The following is a 15,944-nucleotide window of genomic DNA, read 5'->3' on the forward strand; positions in this document are numbered from 1 at the left end:
CATAAATTGAAATATCTGAAATTGTCTTTATTCAGTAGACACCAAAATTATATTTGTTGTTATGATAAAGAAAAGAAATAAAGTAGGATTAGTCTATAAATTGTATTCTGTCTGTACAAGTATATCAAAAGAATAAGAATAATGAAAATTATCCTATTTGGTTTAGTTAGTCGAATTGGTGAGTTATATACTTCTATTATAGTTATAAATAAAGAGATAATTATTTCTAAATCTCTTGACCTATTACTTGCCCACTTTTTTTCTATTAATATTATTAAAAAATTAAAAGAAATTAGATAGTTGAGAAGATCAAAGTGTCACACAAATTAAATAAGTCTTATATGAAAATAGGCAATAATTCAGGATCTGTAGTATAATTAACCCTTAAGATATAATCATCTCGGATATGAGCTAAATGCAAGATGCTATATACAAATCTAACAAAATAATATCAGAACTGCAAAAGTAATTGTTCTGCTCCATGAGAAACTAATTAATGCCCCTAAAAGTGTATCAAAGTTCAACCAGAAATATAATGGGATAAAAATAACTGTGAAAGGTAAGTGCGCAATGGAAATGGGGCTATAATTAAGACAGTGACTTATGCTGGACAAGAATTGGAAGGAAATAAAATTAGCTAAAAAGCATTAAAATGTAGAACTTTTCTCTTTTACTGATAATCCTCAGTCATGAATCACCGATCAGAAAATTTAAAGGTAAACATGAACACAAAAGTCATATCGGTCGCAGCATTGACATACTGGCAGACTGCCAACTTAATTTGCCTAGAAAAATGATCTAACCACTATCAGATAACTAAACTGAAGGTTATGTTGCCAACTCTCCAGGGAGATGATATAACATTAAGATGACAAAAGAATTGCGGATGATAAAAATGCTGTACTGCCTTCCATTGATTCTTGCATATCATTGCTGTCAGATTGGGTTTCCATATATTTATTCGTTGTGGCACTGCCATCTCCTCACAGCCTGTTCTAGGACCTTAGCCCGAGCACGGGCTCGCATTGCTTCCTCCTCTACCCAGGATCTGTGGAGTATCAACCTCAAATAATGAGCATCATATAAAGAGCAACTGGTTTATTTGTAGAAGTGCACAAAAGAAAAATTAGAAGAAACAATGATGCTACTGGCACAAAGCCAGGAAGTGATATCACCACATGGAATTACTAAAAGGTTGTGAAATATAAAATTGTGTCACAAGTAAATAATTGTCAAGCGAAGGTGATTAAATTAAACAATCTCTCATTCAATGCTGCTCATTTTAGAAAAGATATTCTCATATAAGCTCCAAGTTTGAAGTCATATCTTCCAACAATCCAACTATAAAACAAGAAAAATGATATTGGATGGCGACAGACGAAATTCTCACTGTTTTATATTATATGTGCAAATAAATCAGCTAATTCAAATACATTGGGAAGATTCATAATCTGTCATAAGCTTCATTTTACTGCATGAGAATATCCTCAAACAATGACCATTAGCTGAACTCCCTCTTCTTTCATTTACAGAATATAAGTTTACTCCCTAGATGTCGTGAATCTCTTAAAAACTACCATGTCAAAGGGTCGAAACATAAACATGAAATGATGAAATGGGGATGAAGTAGGGTGACTTCTAGGTGTAAAGAAGAAATAAGTACGCCAAGTGATAAATTGCACAAAAGCATGCGCCTACAAACATGAGCAAATATACATAAACTCCAAAAAAGGATGGATATGAAAACAAGATTGATTCTCTTGACAAGAGCCAAATTGCTAAAAGCTGAAACTCCGGGGCATAACAATAATTTGCAAGACATGCAATTATCTATTATCATGCAGTCTTCATTCTGGATCAAACTCTTTGGCTTCTAGTCAAAATGAATCCTATTTGAATATAAAGCACCAGACAGTTTCATTGTAGCAAAGCCTTATTCTTTGTAATAGGTTGAGTTCTTTAAAGGTCCGATATTCAGGTTGATTGGACAAAAAAAAACTCCACTTGATGACTTTGACTCTAATATTTCAAAAAGTTGATCCTACCAGATCAGACTCAGAGTCCTCTTTCCCCTCTATTATTAGACACAGAATTCTTTAACAGCAAAAGAACAAGGGTTTGAACTTTGAAGATGACCATCATCACCTTTTATTGAAAACTCCACTACTAATACAGCTTCCCATAGCATGTACCGATTTGCAAATATGTTGTGTCCTCATAATTTACATAGTATGTAACTAAAGAAACCTATCTCAAGTTTAATTGATGCAGGTATCAGGTTCAGACATAAGTTTTTAGATGTGATGTATAACAGATAAAAGAACTACATAACCCTACCTATGGATGCATTAAGTGGTCTCAAATCACCATGCTGTGACGGTACAACAAAAATATGTGAAACATCAAAGCATAAAAATCTATCTATAAACTAGCTGTTGTTCCTACAATACCATACTTGACTTTCAACATATGCGTAAATTCTCTTGTGTATGTAACATGTTTATTCATAACTAGCGCCTTGTCTACATGAACGAAATATGGATCATTATTCATTAGACATGCATTTGTGTGACCTCATGATTATCATGTTTAGCCCATGGTAATTGTGTAAATAGATATATCAGACATATAAGAGCTGTTATAAATTTATAATGGCATGATGGCTGTTGTAACAGTATAAGGATCACTAGACATAAAATGCATCATGCAATAAGAGCAAAAGCGCATGACCAGCAAAATGAGAACTGAAATTGGTTATTTAAACAAAACACAATAATGAAACTTTCTCCCAAAATATGCTACATAATCTTATCATTAGAAGTAATCTAGAAATAATGGCCAGAATAGGCTCACCTAAGTATATGGAGAGCTTCTTTCTCAGCTTCCAATATCGACTTTGCTTCAATCACAACATCATGCTTGATGCACATGTCAGAAGACATTTTCTCCAAAGCCTGTTGCTCAGCCATAAGACTAGCTCTTTCAATGTCAAGTTTATCATACAAGTCATCGACTTCTTCCTTTAAACTCAACAGCAACTGCTGCTGGCAATCAAGAACTGATTTTTCCTTCATATACTCGGCGAGGCTCTCTTCTCGATTTGTTCTCTCTTTCTCCAAATCAAGCAACGCAATCTGAAGGCCTTTCCTGACCTCAATCTCATGGTCCTTTTCTTTCTTTAACTTCTCCTCCCAGTATTTCTGTATTTCTCCTCTGCAAATAAATTCTGCCCTGATTTCATCCATCTCAACAAACCTTGACAAATTTTCAGACTCAATTCTTGATATTTCAGCATGGATTGCTTCTTCCATTCTGCCAGCAATCAATGCAACTGCAGCTTGAGCTTTTGTTACTGGTTTATATGGCTGAAGACGTCTGGTATTTCCTGTTACAGATAGACATAGAAAAAGAAGAAGAAAAAAAAATGAATACATAAGAGAGGCAAAATAAAGAATCATACGAATTTATATAGAATATTTAATAAATAAAGGAATGCAGTAATCACTAACCAACAAATGATCCAAAATCCAGCATAAATAATACTTGATAACATGCAGCTCAAGTAGCAATATCCATGTCATATCTCACAATCTGTTCCTACTTCCAAGTTCCAATAACAGAACAGAATTCCAGGTCTTCTAATAATCTTGTGACAAGAGAAAGGTAGGCCATCTAACTATCATTATAAGATATTACAGGCATAGGAATCAGGCGTTTACCTGAAACCAATTCTTTCTATCTAGTTAAACTAATTAATCTCCAAACTGACAAAATCCAGAGCTGTCAACAATCAATTCATCATTAAGAGTGTACAACCCTCATCGATGAATTATTATATGTTGAATGCCATTAGCAGGAAATCTAAGTCACTGGGAGACTACAAGCTTGAAAGATGGACTACCTCCAATAAAATATGGCCTTAGGATTTGTAATGCAACAGTAGACACTTGCTAGATGATGCCCAAGTATCTTGTCATGCTAAAGAACATGATATGTTTGTCAAGTTTCTAAAAGAAGTGCAGGCATCCACATAGATGATCGCATATGCAAAACCAGTTTTTTCTGCTTTGCATAAACTGGATAAGGCCTAAGCATCGCCAAGCTGGATAAAGCATACATAAGAGACAATATATTTTCATACATTTAATGCATATATAAACAAGTTAAAAATGAAATATATCTGACATTCTGATTAGTTCATCATTTGGAATTTAAATAAAAGCTATTCATATTTGACAAGTCTTCTCTCTTTACTTATAGTTTGGATATTTATTTAAATTATACTTTAATGACTTATAAGTAGACCACCTTACACCCTCATGTAGTACCCTATAGCATATGTGCTATGCGGTGGACATTATAGTGCCTTTTTAGTTTTCACAACATTGATGCTTATTTCAAGAAGAAATTCTCATGGATAAATAGGGTAACTAACTTCATATTAGACGCAACTAAGAAGATTATACAAAAAACCCTGTTTGAAAACCTAATAAAGTAACAATATGGTTTATTCATGGTTCACTGATGACAATAGGAAATTGATTGCTTATATCAGTTCATGATAAATGGAAAGGACTCTAGGATTGTGCATTTTGTTCTATCTTTTCTTCTTTTCCTTCTGGGTGATTCAACAGATTTTCAGGTTCATGAACATAATGCAAGTCCAAAGAAAATCCTGTGGGAAAATTTGTTCTACCCTTCGCTAATTGTAGATAGTCTTACACAAAATATTGCTGAGCATGGATTCCAGGGTAATCTATTTTGTCCTTCTTTATGGTGTTTCAACAGAATTTCCAAGCTCAAGAGAATTATGCAACGGCAGAAGTTCTAAGTGGCATATACACTATAAGATCACTTCCAACATGTTCAGCTTATAGGAGTTTTTCTTGCAGAATATTAAGAACTGGGCAATGTCTAGAAGTTGGTACCCTCCAAGAGTGACTCCACATGAAGTTGGAGTTAAGAGAAGCATGAATTTCCAAGTTTATGGACCAAAATGCATATGCAGAACTAAAACTGCTTATAACTTTACTAGTTTTGGATGCCAAAAGGGAAGAATTAATTAAACCAAAGGGCTATAAAAAAGAAAAGAAACGTCAGTTTATTTAATGATTTGAATAGCACAGAACCAGCACATATGTTATAAAAGCAGAAAAGAGGAGGTAAGGAACAAATATATAAATATTAATTCAACATTAATTAAATAAACCAGAGGATTTTGTTGAGAACAAACATAAGCCAATAGATTTGCCAACATGAGAGGAATAAGCCTTTTAATGAGGTGGGTTTGAGCCACTACTCTAAGTAAAAGTGGACTCAGAGGACAGAGCACCAGTCATACCAAAAGTTTTCCTAGTTATGCTCCTGTCACCAGCCATCAGATCCATCAACAATGATACTGATAAATCCGGACAAGCACTCAGATCTAACAAGCCCACCCTTTTCCTTATCACCTGGACTGTAAACAAGTCAGACTTTATAAAACCATGAACAAAAGACCATCAAGAAAGCAGAAAAGGTGTTGTTGATATTAGAGATAACCAATCCTTAGGCTATCAATACCTTTTCATCTATTTCAGAAGGTAATGCATATTCTAGCAGGGTTTTCCAGTTCACCAGATCAAATCGAGATAGATAACTGCAACATAAATATGTAACTAGTTAACAATTTAACCAGGAAAAGAGAGAAAAAGTAACAAATATATCAAAGGAAGATTAAAACCTTTCAGGGAAAAAATAAGAACTTCCATTGCAATTAGAACTAGAAATATCTGAAGATGAGAGCTTGCTGAGGACAATACCAGCTTCTCCTAGTGCTTTTCAACGTAGCATAGGATGTCAGAGTTCACATCTCTCAAGATTGATAATGTAATACCTTTAATACATCTGTAAAAGATCTTACACTGAATGCACCAGAAATCTGGATCATCAAGATTCACATCATCAAATGCTGTAACAATTGATCCGGCAAGCATACTACTTGGAACAATCTTGTGTTTCCTTTTTCTGCATGTGCACCTAATGTCATAATACTGGCTTCCTACTACCATTATCATTTAAAACATCCAAGGACAAAATAGAAATTACTGAAATCTAGGTTACCTCTCCAATTTTGAGTTTATTTTGACAAACCATCTTGCAAATTCCCTCCTGGTACATAATTCATCGGCACTGACATCATTTTCAATGATCTGAGTACCATGAAATTAAATCAAAAATCCATTTTCAGAAGTGCAAACAGAGATAACTCAAATGCAATGTCTTTAAAACTGGAGATCAAATATTAACTTAATAGAAACTTTGAGTCCTAGTTAGAAGTTAGTTATTCAAATATTTTATTATTTAACTGAAAAATATGCTACTTAAATTGTACTGAGTCAGAGATAAGGAGACAATTTCCCAATAAGGATATTGAAAGGATACATAATAAGAAAGAAGTAGAAAAAAGCATGTATAGAAGATAAAAATAGGACTAACTGATAATTGAGCTTGTTTCTTAGCTTGCTCTTTAGGTCACACTGGCACATAGTAATTTAACATGTTTGAACCAACTTCAAATACAATTTAGTATTTGCACAACTCATAAGCTCTAGTTTGATTAGAAAAAGATGCAAGGCTAGAATCATTTAATCTGTTTCTGGTGACTATGTTTACAATGTTGATTTAATTACTGCTGCGTTAGCTTCTATATAACTTGTGAGGTTTGTCCCTTGTTCTTGATGATAGCTTTTGGATTGGCCTCCTCTCCTTTCCTTGGGGAGGACTGAGGCAAATACCCTTGTGCTGCATGTATTTATTGCTGATATCAAGTCTGTTGTGAGGAGCATGCCCTCTGGCAAAGCCCTGGGCACAGATTCCAGGCTGAGGTTTTCAAGGCCCACAGGCTATTTTAGTGCCTCACCTTTCGCAGGCTATCATTTGATTTTTTGACAGCAGCCGACTGTCATTACAGTGAGCTCAGACCTTTGTTTCTCTGATTCATAAGAAGGACAAATCAAAGAAAGATTCTGACTATTGTCCTAATAGCTCTTTGTAATGCCTGCTATAAGCCATTTCTAAAATTTTGGTTAATCAGTTTGTGTCTTTGCTTGGGGTTGATAGGACCTGAGCCGGCAACTTTTGTGGTAGATAGGAATATTGGAGACAATACTCTGGCCGCCCAAGGGCTCAAACACTCTATCGGGATAACTAGGTTGTGTTCTCCAATGATGATTAGAAGGCCTATGACCGATTAAGCTAGGAGATAGTTATTCAAATTTGATGTGTATGAGGTTCCTCTCCAATCTGGGTTTGGGTTTCTCCGTGTATCTCCTCTCCAAAGTTGCCTTTTTTATAAGCGGCAAACCCTCTTCTTGGATTAATCCCAAATGCGACCTACGTCAAGGAGATCCATTGTCTCCTTAATTGTTCATCTTGTCCTCTCAGGTGCTCTCTTCTCTATTAAATCAAGCAGCTAGGGTAGGTGATATATCGATCGAACCTTACCCATTTCTTATATGAAGATGATATCCTTGTCTATGTGAAAGCCTCTAGTAGATCTTCTCATAAGGTTTCTGCCATTTTGCATACCTACTGATGTCTCATTGATCAACACCTTATCATGACGCCTAACTCTATTCTAGACCAGATTGCCAATATCTCTAGAGCCTTCTTATGGGAGAGGGGTGTCACCAAGACCGGCCTTCACCTAATAAATAGGGATACTGCTCTTGATCTTAAATTTGAGGGGGGCCTTGGCGTAAGCAACTTACATTGGGCTAAGTCTACCCTCATGGATAAAAATGTTTTCAAATTCTTAAACTCCTCTGATTCTGCTTGGATTATCATGTATAACAAGTAATGGGCAAGATTTTGAAACTCAGGATCAAGATCAAAATCGGGATCAACCACCTAAAAAATAGTGTGTATCAACTATATAAATTGTATTAACCGTCTACATTGAATCAGACTACTTTTTAATTATATAAAAGATACAGAAAAAAAATTTAAAAATTTTAAAAAATGATAGAAAAATAAGAAAATAAAAATTATTCACACCATCTTAAAAACTAAAAAAAATATTCACTCAAAACAATGATGAATTTTGTATTGGATCTAATAAATTTTTATGCTCATAAATTACTAGTACAGAAGTGAGATGATGATAGATATCTCTTTCTTTTCAATGTTGTTTTAAGGTAGTAAAAAAATAAGAGTTAGAGAGTAGGAGAGAGAAAAGAGAAATAAGAAAAAATAATAAAAGAAAGAGCAAAAAACTCACCTAAGTTCACCAGAGTGAGGAATAGCTAGAGGAGCTTACCAAATTGGCCGCTAAATGAGCTAGGTTATGTGTCAGAGGCGGGAGGAGAGAATGTGCGAAGGAGAGTAGAATCTGAAGACTTAAAAGAAAGCAGTTAGAGACATCAAATTCTGATATCCCCCAAGTCGGATCCATTTTAGATTTGACATGAATCTTTAAAAAAATAATTTTAGTTGATACGACAGAGACAAATAGGCCAATATGGCCGAAACTAGCTGATACCAAACTGATTTTGAGTTGAGATCGATTAAACCTGGGATCCATCGTATCGTTCATGAATCCATGGGCTACTAAGGCCAAGCCCAACACCTTATGGGCCTAGAGGGCTCTCAGCTAGACAGTCTGCAACTTTTAGCTGGGTTATAAACGACTCATGGGCTCTAGCCACTCGGCCAAGGTTCTTGAGGACCCTTGGTTGGACTCGAGTCCCTTAGTGGGTTAACCCTTTTTTTGTTGACTCCCTTCTATGCTTTCGCACATGGCATCAATTAGACAGAATTCTTGTTGACTTACAAGTTCGTCGGTGGTAAGATCTAGTAAACATAGACGTCTATGCTTCAAGAAGATTAAAATTGCAAGTCAAACAGCCATCAAAGTTCCAAAGAAAAATCCTGAAGATAAGATAATCTACAATAAGCTTAAAATACACTACAATGTCCAGCTCATGATCCAACAGATAATGCAACTTCAATCATATTCAGCATGATATAGAAACTGACAAGTGCAATGTGAATAAGATTACTATAGCAAACCTGCAACTTCTTTAAAACAGACAGAGCTTCTTGTTGAGTAGAATCAGCAGGAACAGAAACAACAATACGCTTGCTTCCTCCTGATTCTGATATATAAACAAAGAATACAGGAAATCAGAAAAATTATACTAGACAGAATACCAATTGCTATAAAAGAATGGAAGAGCTAAGAAAGACCAATTTAATTACATTGTAAATATTTTGTATAGTTATATATACATTATATGCATAAGAGATGCCAAATATTTAATTGCAAAGATACAGAATGCAGGACGTGATGGCTAGGCTAAGCAAGCAAAACATTTGTTAGAAAAATCAATCATATAGAAGGAATATATAATAAATGACTATTCAGCTAAAACCCTACTATTAATCTATTACTACCATTCTTCACTTGTCCAACAATAAATAATGCAGCTTTCCAATATATTGTACTGCTGTAAACAGCTGTGTTGCAAGAACATCTTGCGATCAAGTTGCACACTATGACACTCACCATTGTTGAGGCCCAACTGGCAAACATTCATGCCCTCAATATACATGTCAAGCACTTCTTGGAACATTGAGCTCTCACATAGTAGCATCCCATGTACTTTATGATAAAAATACTTGCTATATAGTCCATTGTATTGAAAAGCGGCCATGGCGGCCACCCTATTAACAGGAATGGCAGCTAGACTGCCTAGGTAAATTTGGCAGGCTGCCAGGTTGCATAGCGGGCCGAGGATTGCCGATTGCCTCATCTCCTCCTCCTCCTCCTTCACCTCTTCTTCTTTTTATTTTTCTTTTCTCTCTCTGGCATCGAAACCACCCACTTTTTTGTCTTTCTTTCTCTGTGCTTTAGTGGGAAAGAGAGAGTATTGGGAAAGATAAAGAGGCCACGTGAGAAAGAGAGAGTGGTGGGAAAGAGAGAGGCCATGTGGGAAAGAGAGTCTGCCTCATGTTAACATCGGAAATCACCAAAGACACTAACTATTAATGCATTTTAAACCACCAATTAATGCCTTTAATTTCATATCATGATAATTTATTATTAAGATGTTAATAAAATATGCATACATATTTGTGAATTATAAATTTATAATCTATTATTTTTATTTTTGTGAATTGCACTATTAAAATTTTATAAATATTATATTAATATATATATATATATATATATATTATCATATAGAATTGTTTTTTATTTTTTATATATTAAATTGTTAGACCACCTTGGCACCCGCCTTTCGCCTAGGCGCTAGGTGGTGGGGTGACCACCCGCAATCCGCAACCGTCTTTTAATACACTAATAAAGTTCATTACAACAAAACAATTGGGTCACCAATTTTGAACTTTCAACAAATAAAGAATAAAAGAAAACTACATTACAACTTAGAATCATATCCGTCATGTTTCTCTCAAAACTTCAAAAACTAGAGTTAGAGTGACAACATCACTAAAACTGACCTCTTTATATCTATCTAACTATAAATAAAAAAAATTAATGGTTGCATTAGACAGATCAACTATATTAGCTTATCAAAAGCATAAGCTTGAGAACATGTATTGAGTGCATTATATGTTATGTCTTTTTTCTTTAACAAACACCGAAGTGAAATAAAAATAAAGGTGAAACTCAAATGATGAGAAAGTCAAGTTCTAATCCATATTTTGATCATCTGTAAACATAAGCAAAATACCAGAATATGTCATTTGCTGTTTCCATCTCTTATTTTCCTGCAGGTGGTGATTATCTGTGATGGGCTTTTGTCCATTTTTAATCCGAGCAATAAAAACACAAGAAAAATAACATCTCACACTACCTATATATATTGACAACAATCAAACTTAATCTGTAATCCTGATCAAAATATCTGATAGAAAAATTAAATAAATAAAAAACCAATTCAGCCACCCAGTTCTGTTTCAAAAGATTCTTTTAGCTGAAGAACTAAAACCTGATAAAATATTCTCTTTCAGCTCATTATCTTCTGCAGCAACCTCATCGTCTCGATTTGACTTGGAAACTTGATCAACTTCTAGGTCTCCAGGCCTCATATCTTGATCTAGATCCCTTATGGAATCCACTGATGTCAGCTTCTCATGAAAAATATGAAATGGTGCATTAAAGGAAAACTTGAAACCTGCAAGTTATAATTGATTCCTATCTATTAGCTGTCAACTTCTTTATAATATAATAATATATTAAGATGTTCAGGTACACTTAATGACAAATACTACAATTTGCAGAAAGTAGATATTTCAGAAACCATCAAATGGAAATATTCCCCCACCTAGAAGTACTAGAATTGGTTCTTCCAATTCAAAATCATCTGATGGAAATATTGTACCAAATATTAATAAAATTTAGAATAAACACTAAGTGAGAAGTATAGAGAAGAAACATAGAATCTAAAGGTTTTAGATGAAGTGCAAATAAGACTGAGTAGATGAGATGTAATTTCAGAAAAAGTGAGGCAAAGAGATGGTTAAAGAATTTATTTTGGTGAACAAGAACCACCTAGCTGAAACTTGAAAGCAGTGGAAATAAGACTGAGTAGATGAGCTGTAATTTCAGAAAAATGAGGCAAAGAGATGGTTAAAGAATTTATTTTGGTGAACAAGAACCACCTAGCTGAAACTTGAAAGCACTTCCATTACCTTGGATATATAATTAAGGATGTTGAACATAGAAGTGGAATAGAATGGTTAGAAAGAATAAGTGCTTTTAGTCATATGTGTGACTGTCAATTCGTCATTTACACCTTAAAATCAAATATTAAAAAAATGATAAAAATAGGATAGCCATAAGATCAGCCATGCTCTATGGATCAAAATGTCAGGCAACGAAGAGACAACAGATGCAGGAGTTTAGCATAGCCTTAATAAGGATGTTCAGATGGATAGGGCAATTAAAAGAAAATATAATATAGAAAGGTGAGTAGTAGGCACACCTTATCAATAGAAATGAGCAATTTTATATAAGTAGAAAAAGCCTCCACAAAAACTGGAGGACTTAAATCAGCATGGCTGGAAGTAGCAAACAAATAAACTATAGGTCACAATTTAACACAGGACCTTCAATTAAAAAGAACTAAATAATAAGAAGAATTACTGTAACTTATCCTACATAGTTGGGACTTGTAAAATTTCATGGATTCAGCAACTAGTAAATGAACTTTGAGACAAGCCCTAGTAGGTTGCAAATAAATTCCAAATATATGTTCATTCAGGTGCCCATTTTATGATGGAACCAAAGCATGAACACAAGCACTAGAACAATAGTATCATATTAGAATTCAATTAAGATAAAAGGAGACATTGACAATGTTGAGGAAATGCTAAACAACTCTCATATACATTTATGAATTCCTTGAAAGTGTGGTTCACCAAATATTCATTCAATTGTGTTAATTGCATAGTTGTGTTACAAATAAAAGTAGAAAGAAAAGGAGAAGCGGTAATAAGGACAACGATTTTCTTGAGATTGCCGACCATAATAAGATTATATTCAATAGCTTTGTTGAAGTGAGAAAAGAGGTATGGAATCATTGCCTTCTGATCTTCACATTTCTTTTTATAGTTCCTATTTTCCACTAACCTAACAATAATAAGAGTTCTCTTAGTTTTGTCCTTGCAATCCCTAATAATGGCACAAGTATAGTAAGGCATCAGCCTTCTCTGCGTTTGTTGTTCATGCTTCACAGTTCACATTTCCCGGACACATTCGTCAGCTTGCATCGACATCAGTCAGCTGGTGCACTGTGGTTCTTTATCAGTATTTGGACTACTGGCCACTTGGCCCACCATATGGTAACTTGGGGTGATATGCTCAACATGTAGAGGTAAACAAGCATATATTTCCTGATTGAAATAATTAAAGCGGAGAAAAGACTCTGACATACTGTAAGAAATGCAAATTCCTTTATTTTGTATAATTTATTTTTATTTTTTGAGAGCTAGTGGGAACTTATGGTGTCGAACTCTCACTTCTCAGTGAGGAACTGGGTGTCACAAACACTATGACATCAAACAAAAGGGGGAATGCACATTATATGAAAAGATCAGACTTCAGTGAAGGAAAATCCAAATCTTAGAATTTGCGGCATTAGCCATTAGGAAAGGCATCTTCAAAAAAATATGAAAACAGTTCGGACAATAAAGCTGATATTGCAGCTCAATGTGTAGCCTTATGGGACCAAGATTGAGGAGAAGTATTTAAAATAACCAGATACAGCAATTGAGTTAAATTAGAGATAATTAGGGGAAAAAATTTCAATGCAGATCAAATGTACTCTGACCCACACATACTCAATAGAAAGAGCAAGAGATATTAGAAGCCCCAGTACTTATGGAGTTACTGGCCCCAATAGAGTTGGCGAAACTTTTATTGAGCTCAATTTCCAGTGACAGATTATGCTAAGTCTTTGATTACTAAATCTTAATACTAAAATGATGATCATCAGTAAAATGGTTTTCAGAACTTCTCGCTTGACATTTTTCTTGCCAACACTTAAACTACAACATTAAGGATGGTAACTCCATGGAATTGGAGTGTCCAAAACACACGAACCAGTCAAACGGCCTCAGTATTATGGAAGTGGTCCCTTTTAAGAGATTCACTAAAGCAATGAGGAAATAATAGTAAGACACTGTTGTTTCTCCCAAATACAGTATAAAAAAGCTGTCGCTTCTCTTAACTGAAACTATATTGTATTACTGGTTACAGAATTCACTAATTTCCACCAGTTCACATTAGACTTGAAACAAATGAGAAAGCAAGAAAGAACAACAGCCCACCCCCAAAAAGTAAATAACCATTCGGTAGTGGATAGAAAGAAGCAGAACCTTTTCTCGAGAACGAGCAGTAAGTGAGAGCAGCTAACAAGATCGCCACTGAAGCCCCAACGCCAACAGAAAGCTTTCTCAAACCTATACCAAGAAATAATTGTTAAAAAATTAAATCCAATTTTCCCAATACAATTGGCATAAGGTATCAAATAAAAGATCAATTCCGACAAGCATTAACCATCTCTATCCGCAGTTTCCTGTTTCCGGATGAACCAACCACCAAAACCATCCTGGGATCCCGCGTCCCCAGGAAGCCAACAAGGTTCAACCTTCTCCTCTGCAAAAGAAACCCTATAACGGAATCGCCTCCTCGAGGTCCTTGACGCCGAGAAGGAGGTCAACTGGAGGGTAGCGAAGGAGAAATCGCAGCGAAGATTCCTCGACTGAAACCATGGCGGGGAGAAGGGCAAAGGAGAGGTCATCTCTCAATCAACTCGCGGGGATTAGGGCTCCATCCCTGTGAATTGAATTGATCTCTAGGGTTTAATGGCGACGAGGAGAGAGGGTTTTGTTTGGTTTCTTTCCAGTTGGGTCCAAGAAGCCTGATCCAACGGTCCACAAGTTAGTACGTGGGAAGAGAGTATAAGAAGATGTAAAAATTCTATCAGTTTGTAGGTTAGGGCTTCCCTTGGGTTTTCGCAACACCGCGGCTAACGGCTAATGGCTTCGAATCGAGCAACATAGCTCGATTATATGTACTGTAGCACGATTGATTACCTCATATATCTTTATTATATTGAGCTCTCAGCGGCAACCATACTTCTTCCATACTTGCCGCGAGGCTAATAAAACTGTTGATTGGCTCGTAAATACTATTCAAATTATGAGTTTTTAGATGTTCTATAAATCGGTGCTTTTCTCATTACCTTAGTATAATTTTTGTTTACGGACATTTATAACCATGGTGATTAGATAATTTATTCTATTTTTTTTTAAAAAATATTTATATTAAGAGAGGACTTAGCTTTATCCAACCTACCTCTAGCTTACGGACTTTTAAATGATAAAAAAATGAGTAAACTCGTTTAGTAGGAAAGAGGGAGTTTTTTTTTTACTAAACTAAACATATTTTATATTATTTTTTATCGAAATAGACTATCAGATAAATTTATTACCAAATAGGATCTAATTCACTGTAGCCCTAAGAACGCTGAACTAATAAGTAGTTTTATTGTCAAACAATTTTTTTTTGTCTTAAGTGTTGAAAGACTAAGTCAAAAGAAATTTATATACATAAGATATTAATTAATTCAGCATTTTTATTAGAACTATAGTGAATTAGACTCCATTTAATAATAAGTTTAAAAATAATTTATTTTCAGTTAAAAAAAAGATTAGAATCAAGTTAGGTCAAAAGCCCGGAAAGATGAGGATACATACGATGCATGATGTGGGTGTGCTATGCGCATAACGAAGTTAGTTAGACTAACACTATATTTTAATTTTAGTATTATTTATAATTTATTATATAGATATTTATCATTCAACTCGTATTTTCATTAATACGTCAGAAGAACCTTAAGTTAGGTCCAACCTAACAGCAGCTAATGAAATAAAAAAATAATAATCTATTACTTTCTAATAAACTATTAAAATACCTCTCATTTTACTTTAAACTTTGGTTACCTTTTTACTTTCAACTTAACGTTAAAAAACTTGAATCTGGTTACCCTTTTATTTTCATTTAACGTTAAAAATTTGAGTCTGGTTACCCTTTTATTTTCAATTTAACTTTAAAAGACTTGAGTCTGGTTACACTTTTGTTTTTATTTTAACTTTAAAAAACTTAGTCAAGTTAACTTAACTCATATATTTCAACAACTTAACGGTAGTGAGGTCATCTTGCAGCTGTAATTAAGTTTAGGCTGTTAAAAAACTAAAGTTAAAATATTTTTGAGACATTTAAAATAAAATACAAGTATGAAATGATACATATTTGCATGATAGTGTTTAGTGATAACTAAAGCAAAACGTAGTGTTTTTGATATATCTTCTTAGCATCTTTAATTCCAAAGTTATTCAAGATCCCCTTTAATTATTATTTTTTTCAAAATAAAAAT

At 34.4% G+C, this 15,944-nt stretch overlaps 1 protein-coding gene across 2 annotated transcripts; it reads right to left on the bottom strand.

Moving 5' to 3' along the window:
• Positions 1–653: 653 nt before the first annotated feature.
• LOC140782184 (uncharacterized) lies at positions 654–14,536 on the bottom strand. 2 transcript variants are annotated; one of them, XM_073128632.1, is made up of 11 exons: positions 14,063–14,536; positions 13,882–13,965; positions 10,992–11,177; positions 9,052–9,137; positions 6,103–6,191; positions 5,903–6,006; positions 5,723–5,816; positions 5,563–5,638; positions 5,342–5,453; positions 2,854–3,385; positions 654–1,048 (listed from the first exon to the last, which is right to left on the bottom strand). In XM_073128632.1, the coding sequence occupies exons 1-11, from the start codon at positions 14,304–14,306 to the stop codon at positions 958–960; spliced, it is 1,698 nt and encodes a 565-aa protein (XP_072984733.1). In that variant the 5' UTR covers positions 14,307–14,536; the 3' UTR covers positions 654–957. The 2 variants fall into 2 exon arrangements, with proteins under 2 accessions (XP_072984733.1, XP_072984735.1); XM_073128634.1 differs by having other exon boundaries at positions 14,053–14,266.
• Between the last annotated feature and the right edge of the window lie 1,408 nt (positions 14,537–15,944).

Source organism: Typha latifolia, chromosome 2 (assembly GCF_019914945.1).
Source record: "Typha latifolia isolate L0001 chromosome 2, TyphaL0001v2, whole genome shotgun sequence".
Classification (NCBI taxonomy): Eukaryota; Viridiplantae; Streptophyta; class Magnoliopsida; order Poales; family Typhaceae; genus Typha; species Typha latifolia.

Coding starts and splice junctions, on each gene's coding strand:
- LOC140782184 (XM_073128632.1), bottom strand. CDS start 14,306: ATGACCTCTCCTTTGCCCTTCTCCCCGCCATGGTTTCAGTCGAGGAAT. Junction 6,192..9,051: donor CTGTTTTAAAGAAGTTGCAG/GTTTGCTATAGT, acceptor CATGGTACTCAG/ATCATTGAAAATGATGTCAG. Junction 3,386..5,341: donor CATAACTAGGAAAACTTTTG/GTATGACTGGTG, acceptor TATCTGTAACAG/GAAATACCAGACGTCTTCAG.